Here is a 25,571-nt window from a genome sequence, read left to right as displayed (position 1 = left end):
TAGGATTGTAGTGTGTGCAGAAGTCAAACATACCAGAACTGTTCCACCCTCACAATAAATCATGCAAGGTGCCAAAAAGACAACACCTTTTGTAATGTAGACTCTTACACTACGTTTTCTATTGTACGATCTGACTTGAGTTGTGTGTGCCATACAGAGAATAGAAATCCCACGCTGTGATCGCACTCACGTCTCAGCCCCCTGCCTTTCCCCATTATCTCCTAGCATACAATGCTACCACAGCAGCCAGGGATTCTGGGAAATGACATACAAATGAGCCCAGTGTCACCTTTTGCTTATCATCCATTGTAACATGGAGCCTTATAAGCTTATGCCTGCCCCATTACGCAGCTTTTCAGAAAAGCCTGAGCTAAATAAGTGCAGAGCCACTAACCCTACTCAGACAGCAGTTTCGACATTTTGGATCTCATCAGTGCGAGGGTGGTTATACTGGGCGATACAATTTGAAGCGGCGATAGGTTTCAACAACACATTGTATGTGGCTCAATGACCGTACTTGTTCACTAAAAATCAACAACCACCTAAGGTCTTATTTCCAATAAAGCCGTGTGTGTATACTATCCCCAGGAATACAAACACGTCACGCCCATATGCAACTGGTGAACACAAGTCACGTTTAAACATTGGAGGTCAGAGAGACCAGCAATGTATTTAAATGAATGGGTTGATCGTACAGCTCAACCCCGTTAAAGCGCACTCCGCTACAACACGGATCCGCATATAACGCGGTCTGAGCGTGGCTCCCGATTGAAAAATATCTCCAACGGTTTTTTTATTATTATTATTGTTATTATTATTATTACATTTATTTATTTTATTTATAAAATGTTTTACCAGGAAGTAATACATTGAGAGTTACCTCTCATTTTCAAGTATGTCCTGGGCACAGAGTTAAGACAAATAATACATGGTTACAAATACAGTTACATAAATGAACAGGGAATACATTATATACAAGACATTGCATGCACAGTTAAAGAAAATATATATTATGGGCATATGAAAAAGTTACAGACCAGATTAAAATGTGAGACAGCCTTAGATTTGAAAGAACTTAAACTGGTGGCGGCTGTGAGAGTCTCTGGTAGGTTGTTCCAGTTTTGGGGAGCACGGTAAGAGAAGGAGGAGCGGACGGATACTTTGTTGAGCCTTGGGACCATGAACAGTCTTTTGGAGTCTGATCTCAGGTGATAGGTGCTGCATGTGGTCGGGGTGAGGAGCTTGTTCAGATAGCTGGGTAGCTTGCCCATAAAGAATTTGAAGGCAAGACAGGAAAGGTGAACTTTGTGCCTAGACTCGAGTGATGACCAATCTAGTTCTTTGAGCATTTTACAGTGATGTGTGTTGTAGTTGCATTGAAGAACCAAACAACAAACTGAATTGTAGAGGGTGTCAAGTTTGCCAAGGTGGGTTTGAAGTGCCGAGCCATATACTATGTCTCCATAGTCAATAATTGGCATTAGCATCTGCTGTGCGATACGCTTTCTGACCAGGAGACTTAGGGAGGATTTGTTCCTGTAAAGTACCCCTAGTTTGGCATAGGTCTTGGTTGTCAGGGTATCAATGTGCATCCCAAATGTTAAGTGGGAGTCAAACCATATGCCCAGGTATTTAAAATTAGTGACAGGGGTTAGGGTGGTGTTAGTTCTATGCTCATTCAATGCTTTATTGCCAACGGACACACACACACACACAATTTTACCATACCATGCAGGAATCTAACCCATGACCCTTCATACACTAGTAGCAATTCTCTAGCTGCTACACCATAGGATTGGTGTGATGTCGTGGACGCTATAAAACAAACTTAACTTCTACTGCACAGCACTGTGTCTGTGTTAGAACAGCAGAGCTCAGACTTGGCATTGGATTCTTGACAAGGAGGGTAGCCAACCCCGTAAGCAAGATGCCCCCTTTACCAGTCTGACCTTATGAAATGCCAAGACATCAAAATACCTTTGAGCCACCTAAACTCGCTTACAGCCTCCTGTTCTCTGCATCCTCTTATGTTTGTTCCCCTTCACTCTTCTTCTGCTTGTGACGCCTACCGAGTTTATTTCCCAGAAACACACGGATCAGGCTGATCCTAGAACAGGTGATCAATATGGATATGAGCCAATCAAGACAGAAGTGTCCTGTAGAGAACACTGATGCACCCTACTTTACTACTGGATACAGTGAGCAAGCAGTGGCAATTAAATCCATTATCTGGAAACATTGTGGTACATTATCTCTTGATCCCCTGATCCATAATATGGTGTGCTCCGGCCCTCGCGTGGTATTCCGTAAAGCAGCTACAATAGGGAATACCTTATCACCCAGTATGTTACGGCCAAAGAAGTCAACTGGTAACATGTTTTCTTTGTTTCCTAAATTATTAGGCTCATAAGTGTGGACGATGTAAAATATGTCCCAACATGACCAAATCCACACATTTTTCCAAATCGAGATGACATGCAGGTATAAAATTAAATCATTCATCACGTCAAACAGAATGTGTCGTGTATCTATTGATATGTAAATGCAGCAAACAGTATGTAGGCCTCACTAGTAGAATCCTGAAGATTCGTATTCTTGAGCATTTGAAGCTGATACGGAATAAAGATATGCTGCATCCAGTATCTATCCACTTCAATACCTGTCCATTGGGTTCAGTGGGATCATTACAGTGTATAGCACTAGAACATATCCCACTACCCCCACGGGGTGGGGATCGTATCAAACTCTCGCACTAGCGAGAAGCACACTGGATCTTTACACTTGAAACACTGCAACCCACGGGACTGAATGTTGAATGGGACCTGCGTTGTTTCCTTTGATATTGTAAGGAATCCGCTCCTCGGTTTACGGTTTTCCTTACCTTGCAGACCTGTGCAGTCCTGGAACACTTCCCCTGATATTTACTGCAGCCTGAATTCACTCACCAAAGCAATACTGCCACACGCCCCTTCTGCCATTGGTTCTCTGACCTTGAAGTACTGCTTTCCCACAATGCTCCCTGCCGAGCATAGTCCTTCCTGGATGTCTCTGTGTTCTGCCATAAGCCTTGCCTTGTCTGTCTCCTTGGTTCCTGAGACCGTCTGCTAGTGTCACGCAGCGGTCTGTTCCTGTGCTGAAGCGGAGTACTCTCCTTGTTGTCTTCAGCTCCCTGGTTCCTGTGACCGGCTGCTAGTCTCATGCAGTGGTCAGTTCCTGTTTCCTGTGCTGAAGCTGAGTACTCTCCTTGTTACTTCAGCTCCTTGTTTCCTGTGACCGGCTGCTATATTCACGCAGCGGTCTGTTCCTGTTTCCTGCACTGAAGCGGAGGTTTCCCTGTGTATCTTCAGCTTCCTGGGGCCTACTCTTTCCCTAATCTAGAGAGGCCGTGTCCTGGTTCCTGCGCTGAAACGGAGGATTCCCCTGCGTCTTCAGCCTCCTGGTTTCCCGCACTGAAGCGGAGGTTTCCCTGTGTATCTTCAGCTTCCTGGGGCCTACTCTTTCCCTAATCTAGAGAGGCCGTGTCCTGGTTCCTGCTCTGAAACGGAGGATTCCCCAGCCCGCTCAGGACTCTTGCGCTGAAGCACTGGTTTACCAGTACAGCTAGGCGGTGTGCTACTCTGGTCTGTCTACCACCTGAGACCAGTACCATGGGCGCCGCACGCGCAGAAGCCACTCCCGCGCTCCTAAGCTGAAGCGGGGCTCTACTGACTACCTGTTGCCGAACACCTGCTTGAACAACGTTTACCCTGATGTCTCCAGTCCTGACCCTGGCGTGTCCACCGACGATGCTGTCTTCTCCTATCCTGATCCTGCTACGTACGACTACGAACTGCGCAATCCGGATCCGCCTGCGCGGTCTAAGGTCGGTGCTTTTACAACCCCACCTCAGCCACGCGGTCCGACCCAGGTTTGTGGCAAGCACAACCGTGACAGATATCTGTACATTATCTGACTCTGCTTTATTGTTCAACTTTATGTTATTAGAGCCCATCATTGTTTATTAATGATTTATAGTTTTAATGTATTCTTTGCCTCTTCAATGATGTTCTTCCTTTCCCTTATCCCCCCCTTTGTCAAAGCCCCATAGGGGTGAAACACATTAGAGCGCACAGGGGACCTATTCCCCGCTTTTATTCTATTTTTTGCTCATGGATTAATAAAGGCATTTTTGCTTAGCACAGTCCCGCCTCTATAGTTTTTCGCTTGCAGTGCCCGGTTAGTCTCTTTCCCTGCAGAGAGGTTTTTTCGTTTGTCCACGTTCACAGCTTGGAGCACGCTCACCCGGACCGAGGAATACACGGAGTAAGTGATCGCTTTATTTTGTTCAAATCCCCAGGGGAAATAGCCATTCATGCGGGGTTTACAATTACAGGGGTCCGTTGTTGGTTGAGAGACCAGCTCCGGTCAACCCTTACCCGATCGATCGCTATGCTTATCCCTGCATTAGGGGTCATGTCATGTTGACTTTATGTGATATACACTCACCAACTTAACTCCCTGTTGTCCAGAGCGATATGCATTAAGTACATGGACTTTATACTTCTGGATACATACTCTGCAGCACACGTCAGTTTGGGGGGCTCATCCTCCCTAATTGTTTGTTCCTGTATATACACACACACACACGATTAGATTTTCCTTTACGGTTCCTAACACGGGTGTGGCTCAGGCTTATGTCATCACTACACAAGTACTGGCATGTCGTGTGTGTGTGTGCAATGATACTGACAGGTGTGATGCGGTAACAAGTATTGTGTACAGTATTCACACAGCAGCACACAAACTCGTCCCCCTGATACAGACCTCATTTTGCAAGCATAGGCAGAGTACTGGAGCTCTGCGCCCCGCTCCCTCCCCCGCGCCGCTCCCTCCCCCGCCCCCCGATTCTCCTACACTCCTCCCCGAGCAGCGCGGGTGTTCCCGCTTTCATGTGACACGTAAAGCAAGATTACCCGCAATGTTGCCGGTCGCGGTGGTGACCGACAGATCAGTCAGCGGATACATTTTTGGTGCCCGGTTTCCCCATCCCTGGTGTGCGTGTACGATGGCATGTGCATGTACACACACACACACACACACACACACACACACACACACACACACACACACACACACACACACACACACACACACACACACACACAAACAAAAGGGAGCATCCAGAGGAAATCAAACCTCTCGAGGATAACGTTAAAAAAAATACCAAGAGGTGTTAGATTTGGTTTAAAAAAAAAAAGGGCGCCGATCACCCAGATAAGACCCCTTAAACCAGCCACTTGAATTAGTTTACTTTGGTCCGAGAAGGGATTGCCCCTTTCAAGGAATGCTATGCTCACTAAATTTAGTGACCCATAATGCACGTGTGTATTCATTAGGAAACAATTACTGCCGATGGAATTCTGCAAGTCAACATTTGTGGAAAAGACACGGAAAAAGTTCTGAGGTACTGCTCTAAAAAAAAAAGTTTAGAAATACAGAATATTAAAATTATAAATGTAATTAAAACGTGATACTTAAGAAGAAATCTACATATTACACACAGTATCTTGGCGATTTGTAATCCACTGTATTGATAGTTGATAGTTAATTCGCAGCCGAGAAGGGTAAAAAATACGTGTGATCCGCTCGATTTTACCTTGTGCTGCCACAAGCAGCATCTTCCTCTCAGAGGAAAACTTTTTTTTATACCAGTATCTCCGACCACAATAATGTGCACGTCTCCTTCATGTGTATTCCTGGCAGGCTCAGCAGCTCTGCAAAATCATCATTTCAACAGCAATCCCGGAAGGCAGGTACATTTAGGTATCCGTTATTAATACGCGCGTCCTGGAAAGTACAGCCACCTCTGCACTTAGAAAAAAAAGCCACAGCTCCGGTCTCCACACAAGCTGCGTTTGGATATGGCAGCGGTTTCCGAACTTTTTTTGGTTAATGAACCCAAAGTGAAATTCTGAGGAACCCCAACCCTCTAATAGCGCGTCTGAGATCAGATGCATAGTAAGGAACCCCAACCCTCTCTAATAGCGCGTCTGAGATCAGATGCATAGTAAGGAACCCCAACCCTCTCTAATAGCGCGTCTGAGATCGGATGCATTGTAAGGAACCCCAACCCTCTCTAATAGCGCGTCTGAGATCAGATGCATTGTAAGGAACCCCAACCCTCTCTAATAGCGCGTCTGAGATCAGATGCATTGTAAGAAACCCCAACCCTCTCTAATAGCGCGTCTGAGATCAGATGCATTGTAAGGCACCCCAACCCTCTCTAATAGCGCGTCTGAGATCAGATGCATTGTAAGGAACCCCAACCCTCTCTAATAGCGCGTCTGAGATCAGATGCATTGTAAGGCACCCCAACCCTCTCTAATAGCGCGTCTGAGATCAGATGCATTGTAAGGAACCCCAACCCTCTCTAATAGCGCGTCTGAGATCAGATGCATTGTAAGGCACCCCAACCCTCTCTAATAGCGCGTCTGAGATCAGATGCATTGTAAGGAACCCCAACCCTCTCTAATAGCGCGTCTGAGATCAGATGCATTGTAAGGAACCCCAACCCTCTCTAATAGCGCGTCTGAGATCAGATGCATTGTAAGGAACCCCAACCCTCTCTAATAGCGCGTCTGAGATCAGATGCATTATAGGTCTTAAAAATTGCAGGATGGTATTGGTGGGGACTGAAGTATTCATACAAATACTGTGATCATTAAAAACAAAAACTACGTCACTCAAAACGGAATTCACAGAACTTGTATAAATAGATCATTTAAAAAGAAAAATGTAAAATGCACACAATGTAAAAAAGTGTGTTCCTGGCCACCAAAAATAAAAAAAAGGAACTACTACTTGGAAGGATTAAAATCCCCAATGGTTTCTTAAAGAGTTCCTTAATTCTACATTTAATTTTAAAATGGAGATCTTAGCATTGCCTTTTCTGGTCATGCAGTAAATAAATCACCTGACTTGTGATGCAGGATTTTCTGTGGCGTTGTGCGATCTTACAAAGACTGCACGGAAACGGGGGGATGCACACGGACGGCCCTTTGGTTGGAGCCGACCTCTAGCTCAGTATGTGAGAAAGATCTGAGCACATTGACATAACCGTTGACTTTTATATACTCATAACCCGCAGAAAACATTATTCCGCCGCAAAAATAATACATGACGGAGGAACATCACCTTATCAATAAAATTCACAGGAATTTGACCGATTGGGCAATACTCCGTGGATCCGCAGAGGCGTCCCAACGAAACTTTAAATACTTTGCTTATGGGAAAAAAATGAACGTTCCTAATGTTTCAATTAAAGTTGCAGTGCCTCCTACAGCCACAATTAACTCTATAGTAGGGACATGTTTAATGGGTTAAATCCAAGTTTAATGGGTTAAATCCAAGCGATTTAGATTTTGTTAACTAAACTTTGACACTTAGAAGTATCTTAATATATTGTTAAAGTTGGTTTGTAAAGATGGCGAGCTGCTAGTTGGGCAAGGATCGATTTCCTCTGGTGTCCCAAGCATATACCACTTTTGCTTGGGAGAATAATTTGATGTGCATACCCGGCAGTACTATTTTGGCGCTCTCCAATAATTCGAAGGTGATGGATTACGCTGTAATTTAAAAAATCAGCCTGGCCTGTATTTCCTGCAAATGAACCAATTTACAGTGTGCTAACGATGTGAACTGGTGTGCTAACGATGTGCCCTGGTGTGCTAACGATGTGCCCTGCTGTGCTAACGATGTGCCCTGCTGTGCTAACGATGTGCCCTGCTGTGCTAACGATGTGAACTGGTACATCACGGCAAAAACGCTTGTTCTCTAGGGCAGGGTGCTCAACTCCAGTCCACAAGATTTAGCACTGGTTTGTCAATCGAAGACTAAGGGGCCTATGCAGAGAGCAGCGCTGGAAATAATTGGAGATGGTAATAAATTGTACATGTAATGGCGTGATTTTATCTCCATATGCAGAAAGGTCCGAAAACTGCATGTAAAATCATGCATGATTATGGAGAGTTTCAAACGGCGAGATGCGCGCTGTTGAAACGTATTTGAAAAAAAGCGCGTTTTTTTCTTTCTTGTTCCTCTCGCCGGTGAGCTCCAGCTTCCTGCCAACTTTTGTTGGCGGAGCCAATTGTAGAATATCTCGCCATTTTAATGGCGCGAACAGCCGCTAGATGGCGATCGTGCCTTTCTGAATACGGCCCTTTTCAAAACTGCTGAGATTTTGGTTCTCGCCACCCGCGCGATGAGTTTTACTAACAAAAAAAAAAAACTGGCGCTTTTTACTGAACTCGCCATTTCCTAACTTATTATTGCCATATTTCCCTAAAAAATGCCGAAATTTCCATTAGCGCTGCTCTCTGCATAGGCCCCTAAGCCACAGTAAACCACCTGTGCTGAAGCAGGGATATCCTGAAAACCTAACCTGTTGGGGGGGGGGGGGGGTCGAGGACTGGAGTTGAGCTCCCTGCTCTAGGACATGATCAGTCCAACTGCCTAAACAGAGTCGCCACTGCTCCGGCACTGTAAAGGTTAAACCTTGGCAAAGGTGTATATTACCTGTTCTTTATATAACAGTTAGTGTGGCAGTCGGGATCCCTGAATGTAGCAGCGTGTGTGATTTATGACTTCCTGCTGATAACCTAATCGTGTTGTAACGTGCAATGTGTTTAGAAAAAGACAAGTCCTTAGAATATAGTGTTCCATAGATACAGCACAACTGCGGCAGTCACTATCTTTACACTGTGCACATGTAACATGACCCGGAGAAATGACCCACTGGCCTCTCGTGACACGGACTGACACCGTACACCAAAACGTGTTTATGCATCCGTCGTCATTTGGCGTTAAAAAAAAAACCACATACCTATCCTAGTATCAATGTATTTTTCTCTTCTTAGCACTAACATATGTAGCTACTTCACTCTCGCGCACCAGAATGCAATTTCAGGGTGTCAGTACGAGTACACAATGTGCAGATTATAATGGGTGGCGTTCAATTCTAGGCCCCGTGTGTATTTTCTTTCTTTGTCCAGGTGTCACACTGCGTGGCCTGAAACCGGATCAGACCCCATGGTAAGCAGAAAGCGGCGCTCTCTCAGCGCAAAACGTCCCTATATGCTCATACATAGGAGAAAATGTATCGACATTCAATTTTCTCCAAACCCCCATCAAGAGATTTTGTTAATTTTTAAATCCAATTTAGTGTAATTGGCCTTCTTAGAAAGATTTATCCACCTTGAAATAACAGAGATATATAGAGATATATAGAGATATATAGAGATATATAGAGATATATAGAGATATATAGAGATATATAGAGATATATAGAGATATATAGAGATATATAGAGATATATAGAGATATATAGAGATATATAGAGATATATAGAGATATATAGAGATATATAGAGATATATAGAGATATATAGAGATATATAGAGATATATAGAGATATATAGAGATATATAGAGATATATAGAGATATATAGAGATATATAGAGATATATAGAGATATATAGAGATATATAGAGATATATAGAGATATATAGAGATATATAGAGATATATAGAGATATATAGAGATATATAGAGATATATAGAGATATATAGAGATATATAGAGATATATAGAGATATATAGAGATATATAGAGATATATAGAGATATATAGAGATATATAGAGATATATAGAGATATATAGAGATATATAGAGATATATAGAGATATATAGAGATATATAGAGATATATAGAGATATATAGAGATATATAGAGATATATAGAGATATATAGAGATATATAGAGATATATAGAGATATATAGAGATATATAGAGATATATAGAGATATATAGAGATATATAGAGATATATAGAGATATATAGAGATATATAGAGATATATAGAGATATATAGAGATATATAGAGATATATAGAGATATATAGAGATATATAGAGATATATAGAGATATATAGAGATATATAGAGATATATAGAGATATATAGAGATATATAGAGATATATAGAGATATATAGAGATATATAGAGATATATAGAGATATATAGAGATATATAGAGATATATAGAGATATATAGAGATATATAGAGATATATAGAGATATATAGAGATATATAGAGATATATAGAGATATATAGAGATATATAGAGATATATAGAGATATATAGAGATATATAGAGATATATAGAGATATATAGAGATATATAGAGATATATAGAGATATATAGAGATATATAGAGATATATAGAGATATATAGAGATATATAGAGATATATAGAGATATATAGAGATATATAGAGATATATAGAGATATATAGAGATATATAGAGATATATAGAGATATATAGAGATATATAGAGATATATAGAGATATATAGAGATATATAGAGATATATAGAGATATATAGAGATATATAGAGATATATAGAGATATATAGAGATATATAGAGATATATAGAGATATATAGAGATATATAGAGATATATAGAGATATATAGAGATATATAGAGATATATAGAGATATATAGAGATATATAGAGATATATAGAGATATATAGAGATATATAGAGATATATAGAGATATATAGAGATATATAGAGATATATAGAGATATATAGAGATATATAGAGATATATAGAGATATATAGAGATATATAGAGATATATAGAGATATATAGAGATATATAGAGATATATAGAGATATATAGAGATATATAGAGATATATAGAGATATATAGAGATATATAGAGATATATAGAGATATATAGAGATATATAGAGATATATAGAGATATATAGAGATATATAGAGATATATAGAGATATATAGAGATATATAGAGATATATAGAGATATATAGAGATATATAGAGATATATAGAGATATATAGAGATATATAGAGATATATAGAGATATATAGAGATATATAGAGATATATAGAGATATATAGAGATATATAGAGATATATAGAGATATATAGAGATATATAGAGATATATAGAGATATATAGAGATATATAGAGATATATAGAGATATATAGAGATATATAGAGATATATAGAGATATATAGAGATATATAGAGATATATAGAGATATATAGAGATATATAGAGATATATAGAGATATATAGAGATATATAGAGATATATAGAGATATATAGAGATATATAGAGATATATAGAGATATATAGAGATATATAGAGATATATAGAGATATATAGAGATATATAGAGATATATAGAGATATATAGAGATATATAGAGATATATAGAGATATATAGAGATATATAGAGATATATAGAGATATATAGAGATATATAGAGATATATAGAGATATATAGAGATATATAGAGATATATAGAGATATATAGAGATATATAGAGATATATAGAGATATATAGAGATATATAGAGATATATAGAGATATATAGAGATATATAGAGATATATAGAGATATATAGAGATATATAGAGATATATAGAGATATATAGAGATATATAGAGATATATAGAGATATATAGAGATATATAGAGATATATAGAGATATATAGAGATATATAGAGATATATAGAGATATATAGAGATATATAGAGATATATAGAGATATATAGAGATATATAGAGATATATAGAGATATATAGAGATATATAGAGATATATAGAGATATATAGAGATATATAGAGATATATAGAGATATATAGAGATATATAGAGATATATAGAGATATATAGAGATATATAGAGATATATAGAGATATATAGAGATATATAGAGATATATAGAGATATATAGAGATATATAGAGATATATAGAGATATATAGAGATATATAGAGATATATAGAGATATATAGAGATATATAGAGATATATAGAGATATATAGAGATATATAGAGATATATAGAGATATATAGAGATATATAGAGATATATAGAGATATATAGAGATATATAGAGATATATAGAGATATATAGAGATATATAGAGATATATAGAGATATATAGAGATATATAGAGATATATAGAGATATATAGAGATATATAGAGATATATAGAGATATATAGAGATATATAGAGATATATAGAGATATATAGAGATATATAGAGATATATAGAGATATATAGAGATATATAGAGATATATAGAGATATATAGAGATATATAGAGATATATAGAGATATATAGAGATATATAGAGATATATAGAGATATATAGAGATATATAGAGATATATAGAGATATATAGAGATATATAGAGATATATAGAGATATATAGAGATATATAGAGATATATAGAGATATATAGAGATATATAGAGATATATAGAGATATATAGAGATATATAGAGATATATAGAGATATATAGAGATATATAGAGATATATAGAGATATATAGAGATATATAGAGATATATAGAGATATATAGAGATATATAGAGATATATAGAGATATATAGAGATATATAGAGATATATAGAGATATATAGAGATATATAGAGATATATAGAGATATATAGAGATATATAGAGATATATAGAGATATATAGAGATATATAGAGATATATAGAGATATATAGAGATATATAGAGATATATAGAGATATATAGAGATATATAGAGATATATAGAGATATATAGAGATATATAGAGATATATAGAGATATATAGAGATATATAGAGATATATAGAGATATATAGATATATATAGATATATATATATATATATAACAACATAATTACTTTGCAATTTACCTGTAAGCTTTGAAGGCTGCAAAAACAGTCTTACCACCAAAACACATTATGTACAGATTGTAAAAACGTCCCAAAGCATGCTTACCATGTAAATGCTAAAGTAAAAGATTTAACTATATATTTAAACCATCCGTGTTCATCATGACTAATGTAATGACGAATTATTATTTTTATTATTATTTTTTTTTACATTTTTGCAGATTTATTGGGGGGTACAGAAAGAAAAAAAGTGGAGGGTAAATGTATACATTCGGGAGGGGGGGGGGGGGGGGGGAAGGATAGCATTTGTACACACACCTTAAATAATGCATCAAATCTGACCTACTAAACATTACAGCATCCAAAGTATGATGGATCCCTTTAAGAAGAGTTTTTCCATATATACACTGGGCCAAATTGTGTTATTTACCCTAGTATTGTATATAATGGGTCATGAGGGATGTTGACCAGCAAAATATTATTTATTAGGGCAAACACTGCATATATTCTGGTCATGCCCTGAAATTCAACTATTATGGAAAGCAAAGTGCCCATATTGCCACAGTCACGCCAGCAAAGTGGGGACACCTGGCGGCAGGGCCTGTACCATCTACATATTGATTTATAAATGATCTTTGATCACGACGAGTTTCTGAGAACGGCCTCCCTTGCAGTGTGTCTAAATCTAGATTAATATTGAGGTCTCCCGTATGGTCACAGATTTATCAGATACCAAGCTCATGTTAGAAGGAGTCAGAGTGGGGTATAACGCAGCGGAAGCCCCCTTGGAGAGTTGGTGTTTACACCAATCCCTTACAAACGGAGCAGGATCGGGAGAACGATCTGCTTCATGTACACATTGAATGGGGAGATACATTTGGAAAAATGTAAAGAACTCAGGAGGGAATATTATGGCTCGGAGGCAGTGAAACAAAAACCACCTTCCCATGGACAAGGATATCGCTGACCCCTAAGAGTCCCCACTGAACACAGGGTTTGTCGGTTGTCTAGATAAAAATGGGAGGGATCAGTAAATGGGGTCTACACGTGGGGAGGGGAATTAGTTTAACCGAAACCGGATTGAGAATCTGACAAATTAGAAGAGAAAGACATTGGGGTTTTTATAGATCTGAGCTGGTCCGGATTTTGTGTTGAGCCTGAGAACATCTCTAGTTCCAATCGGATAACAAAATCAGATTTTATTTAACGCTACCCATCGTTTGCCTGACGGGTTTGAGGGCCAGCTGATTAGTTGCCCTAGTTGGGCCGCTCAGTGATATTTTTGAAGATTTGGGCGAGCAAGGCCTTCTAATAATTTGGAATTATAGAGGATTCTCGCGGACTCAATAGCGTCTATTTGGTCAGATACATTTGAAATATTTTATTTTGTAGACTGTCCAGATCTGACTGGGCCGGTTTGAAAAGGATAAAGAAATGTGGGAAAGACATTCTTCTTTTATTGCAGCTATTCTCCCCAACCAAGAGATTGTGTACAGAATCCACGTGGTCAAATATTTGGTCAAATTATTGAAAAATTGCTTAAAATGTGGGGGATACAGCATAGAATAATCCTTGGTTATATGACTGCTTAGATATTTTATAGAATTCAAATCCATTTAAAAATCAAAATTAACTTTGAGTTTTACTACTACAGTACTTTAAAGGCGATTTATACCAAGGACATGTATTTAGCGTTAATAAAATGATATCATCCAGAAAGGAAGCTACATTCTGATAGGGTGTGGAAAAGGTTGGGAACTGATATGAGGGTGTTTGAAAGCATCAATATTAGTGTACAAAAAAAAATGTAATATTAAATATTCTTCCTTTTCGACATTGATGCCAGAAATATTAGTATTCACGCTTATCTGGTAAGATAGTGGTTCAATGGTCAAGGTAAAAAGTAGAAGGGACAAGGTACAGCCTTGGCTAGTGTAATTTAGTATCGGGAAGGAGTCGGATAGGATTGTATTGGCCCTGACTGTGGCCGTTGGAGCAAAGTTCAGTGTATTACTAGTACTGCATTTAGAATTCTGCGAGTAAATCCCATTTGTGAAAGTGTAGTCAAACTGCCAGTCCAGTCTATCCAATGCTTTTTTAGCATCTAATGATAACAGGGAGGAACATGCCGTTTGTTTTGTCACATGGATGAGGTTTGCCATCATCCTCATGTTGGCAAGGGCCTGTGTGCCAGGAACAAAGCCAACCTGGTGGCTAAAATGTTGGCATAAAGTTTGATATCTGTATTTAAAAAAAGGGAGATAGGTCTGCAACTGGAGCACAACAGAAGGTCCTTCCCCTCTTTAGGAATTACAACTATAAATCGCTCGTAACATCTCTCTGGGTGGGGGGAGGCCTAGGAACATTTCATTAAATATTTCGTTTCAATGGGGGAGGAGTATTTAGGATACTTTTTTGTAGTAAACGTTAGGGAATCAATCTGGACCAGGAGGCTTTCCCATTTTAAAGAACTAGATACCCAGCAAGCTCTAAGAAACCCCCAAAATTATATCAATTGGAATGCTATGGGGCGTGGCTAAATGTATACAACAAAAAACAAAGAAGCCCAAAGCTACATCCAATATGACAAAAACACACAGTGAAATACCTATATATCTCTTGAAAAAGGGTCATTTAGTTAAACCCTTTGGCCAGAGCATTTTAAGCCTGCAAGCCACATCAAGGCATGACCGTTAGCAGGTCCTAACACTATCTGATTAAAATTCTTATTTACCTCTATAGTTAGAGGAAGAATGATCGCATTGGATCTGTCCCAACAAGCTGCATGAAAAGAACGGCTTACTTGGAAAGTAGAGAGGGGTGAGCTTAAACCCTGGGAGGGAGGGGCCACTAACCTCCAAACCAGCTGAGGCAACTCAGATAGTGTTAGGACCTGCAATATTTGGTCATGCCTTGCAGGCTTAAAATGCTTTGGCCAAAGGGTTTAACTAAATTACCCTTTTTCAAGAGATATATAGGTATTTCACAGTGTATTTTGTCATATTGGATGTAGCTTTGGGCTTCTGTGTTTTTTGTTGTAAAGCTTTCCCATTTTTCAGGGATATGATTACTTCTTGAATTTCAAGGGGCTCAATAGGTTTTTTTCGAGAATTGTCACGTGATTTGGTTTGAGTGTGGGGAATTGTTAAGAAGTTTTAAGAGTTTTTCTTCTTTCGTTCTTAGCCGATTCCCGTTATCTTTTGGCTTCCGACAGAGCTAGTCGTCTTTTTCGAGGTGTGTTCAGGCACATGGTATTTTGAGAAATTATGTTAATTGGCACGATAACAGTTCAGTGAAATAAAGCACGAGTAGACAAGGTAGTAATGCATCCATATTATTGAAAAGAACAGATATTAAACATTAGACACTTTGGTGCTAGGACACATACACCAGTCAGAAAACAATGGTGACAAATGCTTGGGAATGGAGAAAGGGTAGGCAGGTTACAGTGGAGTAGGGCGAGTACCCCAGTGGAAGCCTGTGTGCTCTACCAATCTGAACTCTGTCCCCCTGGTGTTTCCTATAGGAGGAATGTGAAGAGGCGAGAGAGGTATGCATCAAGTTGTGCGTTATCCTCATCTCCTGGGACCCCTCTGCTCACAGATTGGTGTGTATTGATCGGTGTCTTCTAATTTCTCAAAAATAATTTTGACCTGGGGTTTTTCCATCGTGCAACTCTTGGGATTCCTGGGGAAGGGCAGTGGTGTCCACTTTTTCTTCCTAGTCCGCAATGTGGTCTCCAATAAAGGCGATCTCATCTTTGAGGCTACGGTGTAAACCCTGCATTTCAGAGTGGAAAGAGTTAATATATCTTTGATGAACACAAGCATTTCTTTGCAAGTGAGGTGTCTGCTTCTTCCTCGGAGCCTGTCACTGGGCTTCAGCCACCACATGGAGTACACACTTCTCGGTCGGCCCCGATTATCCTCAGTGTGCAAGGGGGAGATACGTGACACTCTCCTCGTGGGAGCCTCTCTGCACCAACCTGATCCTCCAGTCACTCTCTCCTGGAAGCCCTTATCCTTGCCGTCGGTCCTCCAGCATGCACCCACGCCTGTGTGGGCCCGCTCCATCCTGCACCGCCTCCTTTAGCGGACCTTGGGACTTGCCAACCCTCGCTGCAGTGTAGGCCCGATATTTCAGGCGCAGGTCGGCGCCAATTTTTTTCCCGTCACTGCACCTTGTGGGGCTGTTATGGGGACCGAGGTAAAGACTTGGGTCTTTTACCCTCTACTTTGCAAAAATTGGAACAGAGCTGGTCTACATCATTGGGCTGCCATATTTTAATGTTTGTAGTTCACACCACTTTTAGGAAGGTGGATGGCCCAGATTAGGTAGCTTTGGCCTAGTACTCAGTAACATTGTCCGCTCCGTTCAGCGGCCACACCTCCGTAATTACTCATTTTAGTGCGATTAATAAGGAATATGCACAATGGTTTACAATACCATTATATTAATCATTTAATTATAATACCCACCATTGTGAAATATAAACTGGACTAGGTTGGCTAACAGAGTCCAGGTGCAAGGTACATTTTTCCCGTCTTACCTTCAAATACTTCCTGGATAAGTTTCCCAATTACCTGCGCAGGTTTCTGACCCCCCTTACACAGCACTTATCACCCAAGATCTGCCTCCAGAAACATCTTTATGGTTCTCGGTAATTAGCCACTTCTCTTACCGAGCGCAACAAGTCTGGAAGAACCACCACTTGTTTAAGATATTTGAAGAACTCTGCTGCTCCCTAAATGTGTGTAATACCTAATGTTGTCATCACAAGATTTTGTCCACAGGACATACTAGAAAATGAGAGTTAGCTCTATACATAAAATAATTCCAGATACCACTCCCGTACTGTGTCCTCTACGTACCAAAACGACAACGTTATCTTTCCTTTAGAGCAGTGATTCCCAACAGAGGAGGTACAGGAACCCCCAGGGATTCGTGATGCGTCTCCAAGGGGTTTGTTACCCCCCCCCCCACCCAAAAAAAAATTCTGTAATGGCAGATCCCAGGAAGTATAGTGGGTTCCTGAGCCCATGTGGGGACTGCGCACTTAGTAAGGCCCCAAACTGCCCCTTAGCGTGGTTAGTATCACTGTCACTTCCAGCAGGAGCTTCCAAAGTCGCTCCCCCCACAATCCTTTGCAACATCTGCAATGCATTGTGGGGCATGGCTTTGAAAGCTCACACAGTAATTGACTGCTATACCACCCATGCTGTGTGCACACACTGAGGGGCAGTTTGGGGCTTTATTAAGCATGTGTTTCTCCACCACCTGAGCTCAGGACACTTAACGCTAAGCACCCTTTAGTGAATATTCGTTTGTATGTGATATATTTATTATGCTAAGTTATTATTAATATCTTTCATCTGCTATTGCACTGCACTAGACCGTATTCCGGTATGGTATCCAATAAATAAAGAAAACGCTTCTAAAATTCCTAGGGCTATGTTAGCAGGACCTGGGAAGTACAGGTATATGCAAAACAATGATACAGAAGCATTGTGGTAATGTAGAACGTAGTGTCAGCATATTGTGACTGTGATCCTGTCCCTATCTCACTGTGCTTCAGACATCAATATTATATTATAATTGTCTAAGAGTATGAAACACACACACCAACAGTGCAGACATCAATATTAATCAGATATTCGAATACTCCAGATCAGTGCTGTAGGTGATTGGGAGGACAGTCACAGCCATAGATTCTAAATTGAATGCACCCTATTACAGTCTGTGCACCGATCACTCCTCGCGACCCTGTTACACCTAATAAAGCCACAGCCCAAAATACTCACTGATCAAGCAGAGCAACAAAAGAAAAAACACACCTTGGTACTTGTATACCACAAGGTGGATACTCAAAACACCAATTATTGCCATTAGCTTCCTATATAATCACGCAGTACATGTTCATATGCTTTTCCCAGCAGGGAGTCCCTTTCCATTACGTGTATTTGGATTTTCATATTGTTATTATGCTAAATAGAAATAAATACGGACAGCAGAATAGAACCTCTCGCCTGCCATGAGTTGCAGGCCTCTTTGGCAGGCATGGTGTTAATTTTAAAACCAAGATTTTCGGAGCAGTCTCATTTCCTATTGTTTCGTTTAAAATGTAGTTTATGTTTTGTTCTTGTTCACCACATTGTACTGCGCTGCGGCATATGTTGCCATATAAATAAAAGATAATAATAACTACTGAAGTTCTCACCTTCCATGGTTTTGGATGACCCCACTGTTCTACCTGCAGAGAGAGAGAGAGAGAGACTGGTGTGAGGATCCAAGGCAAACAGCAAGAGAATACAAATAGGAGGCTGAGGAAGGTTGATCTCGTCTTACCCAGGAATAAGCAGGAGCTGGAGGCTGGGGGATGAGAAGAAGACACCCAACACAGGAGTCCAGTGGAGAGAGGGTGTCACTGCTCACACTGCAATTACTCAATGCAGCAGCTCTTGTTGCAGGATACAGGTAGGAAATAAGGTGGCAGGGGGTCACCAATTAAAAGGGACTTGGGGGGAGGGGGAGTAACAGCCCCTCTATAAGGGATAAGACCAGCGTGCCTTCCTTTCCCCCATGGCTGGCAGGTAGATGTGTGTCTGATTGAATGCACAAGGGATGGTGTGGGGTGTGAGGTCCCTGGGCAGTGGTGGGTGACTCATGTTGCTGAGTGTGGGTGTGATGGCATGGGCAGAGCACCTGGGTATGGGGGGGAGAGGGGCAGAGCACTTGGGTATGGGGGGGGGGGAGAGGGGCAGAGCACTTGGGTATGGGGGGGGAGAGGGGCAGGGCACCTGGGTATGGGGGGAGAGGGGCAGAGCACCTGGGTATGGGGGGGAGAGGGGCAGAGCACCTGGGTATGGGGGGAGAGGGGCAGAGCACCTGGGTATGGGGGGAGAGGGGCAGGGCACCTGGGTAAGGGAGGCGAGGGGGACTGTGCCTCCCCTTAGTAGATCAATGTTGGCAGGATCCCCTCAGACCAGTCCCGTAGAGAGTGTGGGGCGCATAGTGGATCCAGATCTCCCAGGAGAGTGTAGGAGATCAATCATCTGGCAGTCCCCAGCTGCTTCCGGTCATATGATCAGTAGGAGGGGGCTGGTATAACCATAGAGACCAAAACGAACCCTACGCACCCTGCAAATGGATTGGGCGACATCTAGCGCCCGCTAGGCGGTACTGCACACAATGCTGCCAGCCTCTATACTTTGCAGCAGGAAGTGGCCCCATCCTGTGGTGCAATGGCTGTATTCTCTCTCAGGGATCCCATCACGCAATGCCTCTCACCTTGCACTTCAGCCTCCTTGTGAGGGTGAGCACCGGTGCACAATTGCTAAGCCATGAACGTCTGCAGGCTGAGCACATCCTTGTAATGCTCCAAGTGTCCTAAAGTGGTGGCCAATGATTTCAAGGCAGGATCACATAACTCAGTGGATCTCATCCTTGTCCTCTGGGCCATGAGCCTGACCAGGTATCTGGGACACCTGGCCACGTGAGTACACCTGTGTCCTATGCGTGGCCGGAGGAGACAGCCGCTTTGCTCTTTAAACAAGGTGACAAAGGTTTTTAGACATTGGATCGAATAGTCGTATGGGATATTTATGTCCTCGGGAAGAGAAAGGCAGAGGTTCTCTCTAAAAATAGATTCCCTTATTTAAAAATAACATTTTAGATCAAACTCAAAAGTTTACTTCAAGTCAATGAAGGACTATATGTACGATAGACTCCTCTGTGTCCATGCTGCCGCTGAACGCGCATGGCGCCATCAGCACAATCAATTTAAATCTGTCCAGCCATGCTCACGCGGTGCATGTACGCTCGTGGGCGCTTGCCGAGACAGATTAAATTGAGTTTGAGGCGCGCTGAGGTGTCACAGGACCTCCTCAGCCAATCAGCGCCAGTCACTGTTAGGCCACGCCCCCCACTCGCGCTTACCGAAAAAGTTGCCGGACACCGAACGCTCATGCTTGGAGAGTTGACGACGTCACCACTATCAAGCATGAGCACGGTCAGCAGGACAGGAGACGCCGCTGTGAGTAAATCGCTTTTGGCTGTATTTTATAATGATGTATACAGTACTTGAAGATAAGTGTTTATCGTGGCCCAATCAGAGTTAACTTCCATTCAAATCAATAGCAGTTAATGCCAAATAAGCATCAATAACCCCTAATCGGAGCTTTGTGAGTCCCCCAAAGGGAGACTTATCCTAACCACCGGAGCTGATCATATATCCGGCAGTCGTGTGGAGAACAGACACCACCCAGAATCCTCAGCGGCATCCCGCACTCCAATCCATAGCTTATCCACAGGACCTCAGGTAACGGAATAGAAACTACTCTGAACAGCCTATGTATAAATCCCGATTTAATATATATTTTTTTATTGAACTTGTAATGGAGCCTTTACAACAATTTCTTTCATAGATTTCCCCCCATGAGAATTTTTGCTATCAAAACTCAATAGAATTGGGAAGCATTAGCATAACATCATTGACATCTATTTTAATGACGTGAGATGCATGGTATTTGTTATGGTGCCTTTTGTTTTTCTTGGTGTAGCCATGCCTGGTATGGCTACTAGTCTGCTCTCACTGGCAAGCAAATCCTGGTAAGAACAGGCAGTGCCAGTATCACTCATGGGGTTTCCCCACACAGGCAGCTTCCCTTGAGTGACAGGGGAGGAGGTGGGACTAGGCCTGTGTTCTGCCCAATCATGGGTTCAGACCTAGTACCTTCCCCCTACCGTACTTAAAGGAGGTGCAACTCCAAATTCAGTAGTGTCTCTACCGTTGAGAGAGACAAGGTATCACACAGGACTGCTGTGCCCTGGCAGGCCCTGATCCTCTTCCCTAAGGGGGAGAGTGAGTGATCACCTTTTCCCCTGGTCCTGCTAGAGGGCTGGGGAAGAGCAGGGACTGCTGCGGGGGCCCTGGACCTGTAGTGAAGGTCCAGGGACCATCCCAACTTTGGAGACAGATCAGTGACTGTATTGGGCAGTGCTGCCTGGATACTGTGGTGGTTGCAGATGAATAAAGCCGGTGCAAGTTACCTATACCTCCCGCCTCGTGTGTAATCTTTCCGGGGGGAGAGGAGTCTATTCTACTGTGGGAGACTACCTTCATACACCTGGAGCCTGCAGCAGATGGAGGCGCTGTGTACCATGGAGTAAATGTCGGGTGTATACCCCAGAAGCCTGTTCTGCAGCCCCCACAACCATCGGCAAACAGCTCAGCCTTTTGTGAACCAACAGGTAGCATGCACCCTACCCCTGGTAACAGGGGGATCTCCCATAGGGCGGGGGAAACACCGTTACATTAGTTTATTTAAAAAGGTGTCTATTCTGTTCCTTCAAATCCTTGTAATACAGTCTCTTGGTTGAATTGGGATTGTATTCACATACACCATCTACGTTTTGAAAAAACACAAAACAAATATTATATTCCTTGTCAATGTATTATCGACAATAATTCTAGTCTAGATCATAGGTAAAATGTGCATGTGGTTCTAGACATTTCTTTAGAATTAATTAGTTTGCTTAAGTAATTATTGACATTGCTATAGAAGGAATGGGTAACACTTTGTCCCAGATTGTAACTATTTTTCTGCATTGCAAAAGGCTTTGTTTAATATTTGTATGTATGTTTCTTGCAAAGAAGCACTAGTTAAATGTTTTACATGTCTAACCCTCCCTGCCTGGCACCTAGCGAGTTTATATCAGTGACTCTTATATTGGCTACTCATGGTGCATTACATTACTCGGGGAGCATTACCTTACTCACACCTGGGGTGCATTACCTTACTCTTAAATAGGGGTGCATTACCTTACTCATACCCGGGGTGCATTACCTTACTCAGGGTGCGTTACCTTACTCTTACTCAGGGTGCGTTACCTTACTCTTACTCGGGGTGCGTTACCTTACTCATACTCGGGGTGCATTACCTTACTCTTACTCAGGGTGCATTACCTTACTCTTACTCAGGGTGCATTACCTTACTCTTACTCAGGGTGCATTACCTTACTCTTACTCAGGGTGCATTACCTTACTCGGGGTGTATTACCTTACTCATACTCGGTGTGCATTACCTTACTTGGGGTGCATTACCTTACTCTTACCCAGGGTGCATTACCTTACTCGGGGTGTATTACCTTACTCATACTCGGGGTGCATTACCTTACTTGGGGTGCATTACCTTACTCTTACCCAGGGTGCATTACCTTACTCATACTCAGGGTGCATTACCTTACTCAGGGTGCATTACCTTACTCATACTCGGGGTGCATTACCTTACTCATACTCGGGGTGCATTACCTTACTCATACTCGGGGTGCATTACCTTACTCATCCTCGGGGTGCATTACCTTACTCGGGGTGCATTACCTTACTCATACTCGGGGTGTATTACCTTACTCATACTCGGGGTGCATTACCTTACTCTTACCCAGGGTGCATTACCTTACTCGGTGTGCATTACCTTACTCATACTCGGGGTGCATTACCTTACTCTTACTCGGGGTGTATTACCTTACCAAGGGTGCATTACCTTACTCATACCCGAGTGCATTACCTTACTTGGGGTGCATTACCTTACTCATACTCGGGGTGCATTACCTTACTCTTACTCGGGGTGCATTACCTTACTCATACCCGGGGTGCATTACCTTACTCATACCCGGGGTGCATTACCTTACTTGGGGTGCTGGCTTCGTGCAGTTGGGTGATGATGTAGCAATGGTAGAAATGATGGGCGTCAGGAACTTTTGTAGTACAAAAAAAACACTTTATTTTCACCTTCTACTAGGGCTCTTCTCATCCATACACAGAACACATAGTACAGCCCTCTAGCATATTTGTTTGGGGGTGGGGGCCGACACTTGGCTCGTTTCTGAATAATTGTCCTGCTTTCGTTCTCCATAATGTCCGTTATGCTCTGCCCCTTCCCAGGCCCGGCCGACTCAATATGGAAACTGGATCAACATCACCGCTCCTGTCTGAACTGCCATTCCTAGACAGACTAAGGCTGAGGCCTGTGCGGATCTGCCTGTAGAGCTGTTGCTTTTGCACCCTGGGGCCTCTGTCATGGACACCTCTGTAGCGTGCCTGCCTCCTCTTCTGTGAACTACTGAGTTCACTTTGGCCATATCTTGGGACCCTATCTGAAAGGGCACAGTCCCAACTAAAACATAACAAACGGGGACTGTTCCTTCTTATATACTCAGGAACATACTTCTTAACTATATACACTGAGGTTCCTCCACTGTCACCCCTCCAGGAACCTAACCTCTGGAACTATATATAGATATATATGGAACTATATATATATATATATATATATATATATATATATATATATATATATATATATATATATATATATATATATATATATATATATACAGTGTTCGACAAACCTATACATTTGCTCGCCCCGGGCGAGTGGATTTAACCCCCGGGCGAGTAAATATTGGCCCAAGCACACGTTTGGTACTACGTGGCGAGTAGATTTTTTTGTGTGGCGAGTAGATTTTTTGGTGATTTCTCAACCACTGTATATATGGAACTATATATATATATATATATATATATATATATATATATATATATATATATATGTAGAGGTATCAGTACCGTGTTAGCCGAGCTTCAATAATCAAAAATGATGATACCGTTCTGTGGCAAATAAAAGCATTTCGTTAGCCACAGAACGGTATCATCTATTTATTTTTTGATTATATATATATATATCTCCTGTGTCATCCCTGTATCCAGGCAACACTGGGCGGGGTTTAGCATCTACAGACTCGCTCCCAGCCCCATGTAACAGGAAAAAGTATTCATCTCTATGTGGGCCCGCATCAGTAACTTAAGGCCATGGTAATCCCATAGTGGGGTTACACATTTATTTCACAGTTCATTAGAACAGTATCCTCTTCAGAAGTATTAATGAATGATCTCCATGCCTTGAAAGTTGTTCCCCATTTCGTTTCAGCCTCGTGCATTTTCATTGGAGCACACACATTTTTATTCTAAATATAAGAGTTTTAGAAAGTTTCATTGCTGTATCAGCTTCACTTTGAACCATAGTTAAACAATACTTTTTTTAAAGAAAATTACATTTTTTATAAACACCTTTATTAAAAAAATAATAATAATGACAATAATAAAACAGATTTGTTTTACCCCAGACCAAAAAACCCCAATTCATTTCCACACACTGAAATACATTTATACAACAAGACAGCACATGAAATGTAAAGAGCATAGCCTGGGTGTTATTACAGCCAGCCTTTACATGGAATTCATCAAATATTTACTCCTGAGAATTAGAATACAAATATATAAAGATACTATTATACAGTGCAACATAGTTATTTTCAGAAAAATAAATTATTCAACAGCGGACACACCTAATATCCTCCATTATGATACCCCAGCAAGATATACATTTTTTGAGTTATAGAGTAGTTCTTACACGGCAAACATTTGCACCAGGCACGAAAACTATTTTACATCAATACGTCTCCAAATGCAAAAACAAAGGTTTCAGAATAAGTTAGGGTGTGAAACAAGGAAAGTGTTGCGGTGTTGGAAATGTCCGGGTTTATTGTGTATCCAGCCCAATGTGTGCGTTCTGTTTCACTAAAGTCCTGTACCCTGATTAGACAATATTAAACACAGGTACGGAAGAACGCAACTCACATAAACTCATCAATATATAGTTATATAATTATATATCACAGTGAAAGATGGAGGATAGATAAATTGATAGATTACAAACACACACACACACACACACACACACACACACACACACACACACACACACACTTTTTAACCCTTTTACTG

General features: G+C 41.0%; 1 protein-coding gene across 3 annotated transcripts in view; it reads right to left on the bottom strand.

Moving 5' to 3' along the window:
- The window catches only part of WSB2 (WD repeat and SOCS box containing 2), a 32,024-nt gene extending 12,208 nt beyond the window's left edge, over positions 1–19,816 (bottom strand). The window contains exons 1-3 of one of the 3 annotated variants that reach the window (XM_075568092.1): positions 19,525–19,816; positions 19,073–19,429; positions 18,945–18,977 (exon numbers count right to left, since the gene is read on the bottom strand). In XM_075568092.1, the coding sequence (XP_075424207.1) occupies positions 18,945–18,951 (7 nt within the window). In that variant the 5' untranslated portion in view covers positions 18,952–18,977; positions 19,073–19,429; positions 19,525–19,816. Of the gene's footprint in view, positions 1–18,944; positions 18,978–19,072 lie in introns of all 3 variants that reach the window. The other 2 variants (XM_075568093.1, XM_075568091.1) reach the window with 2 other exon arrangements.
- Between the last annotated feature and the right edge of the window lie 5,755 nt (positions 19,817–25,571).

Source organism: Ascaphus truei, chromosome 13 (genome assembly GCF_040206685.1).
Source record: "Ascaphus truei isolate aAscTru1 chromosome 13, aAscTru1.hap1, whole genome shotgun sequence".
Lineage (NCBI taxonomy): Eukaryota > Metazoa > Chordata > Amphibia > Anura > Ascaphidae > Ascaphus > Ascaphus truei.
The sequence above is the reverse complement of the archived record's forward strand: the minus strand, read 5'-3'. Positions and strand labels throughout refer to the sequence as shown.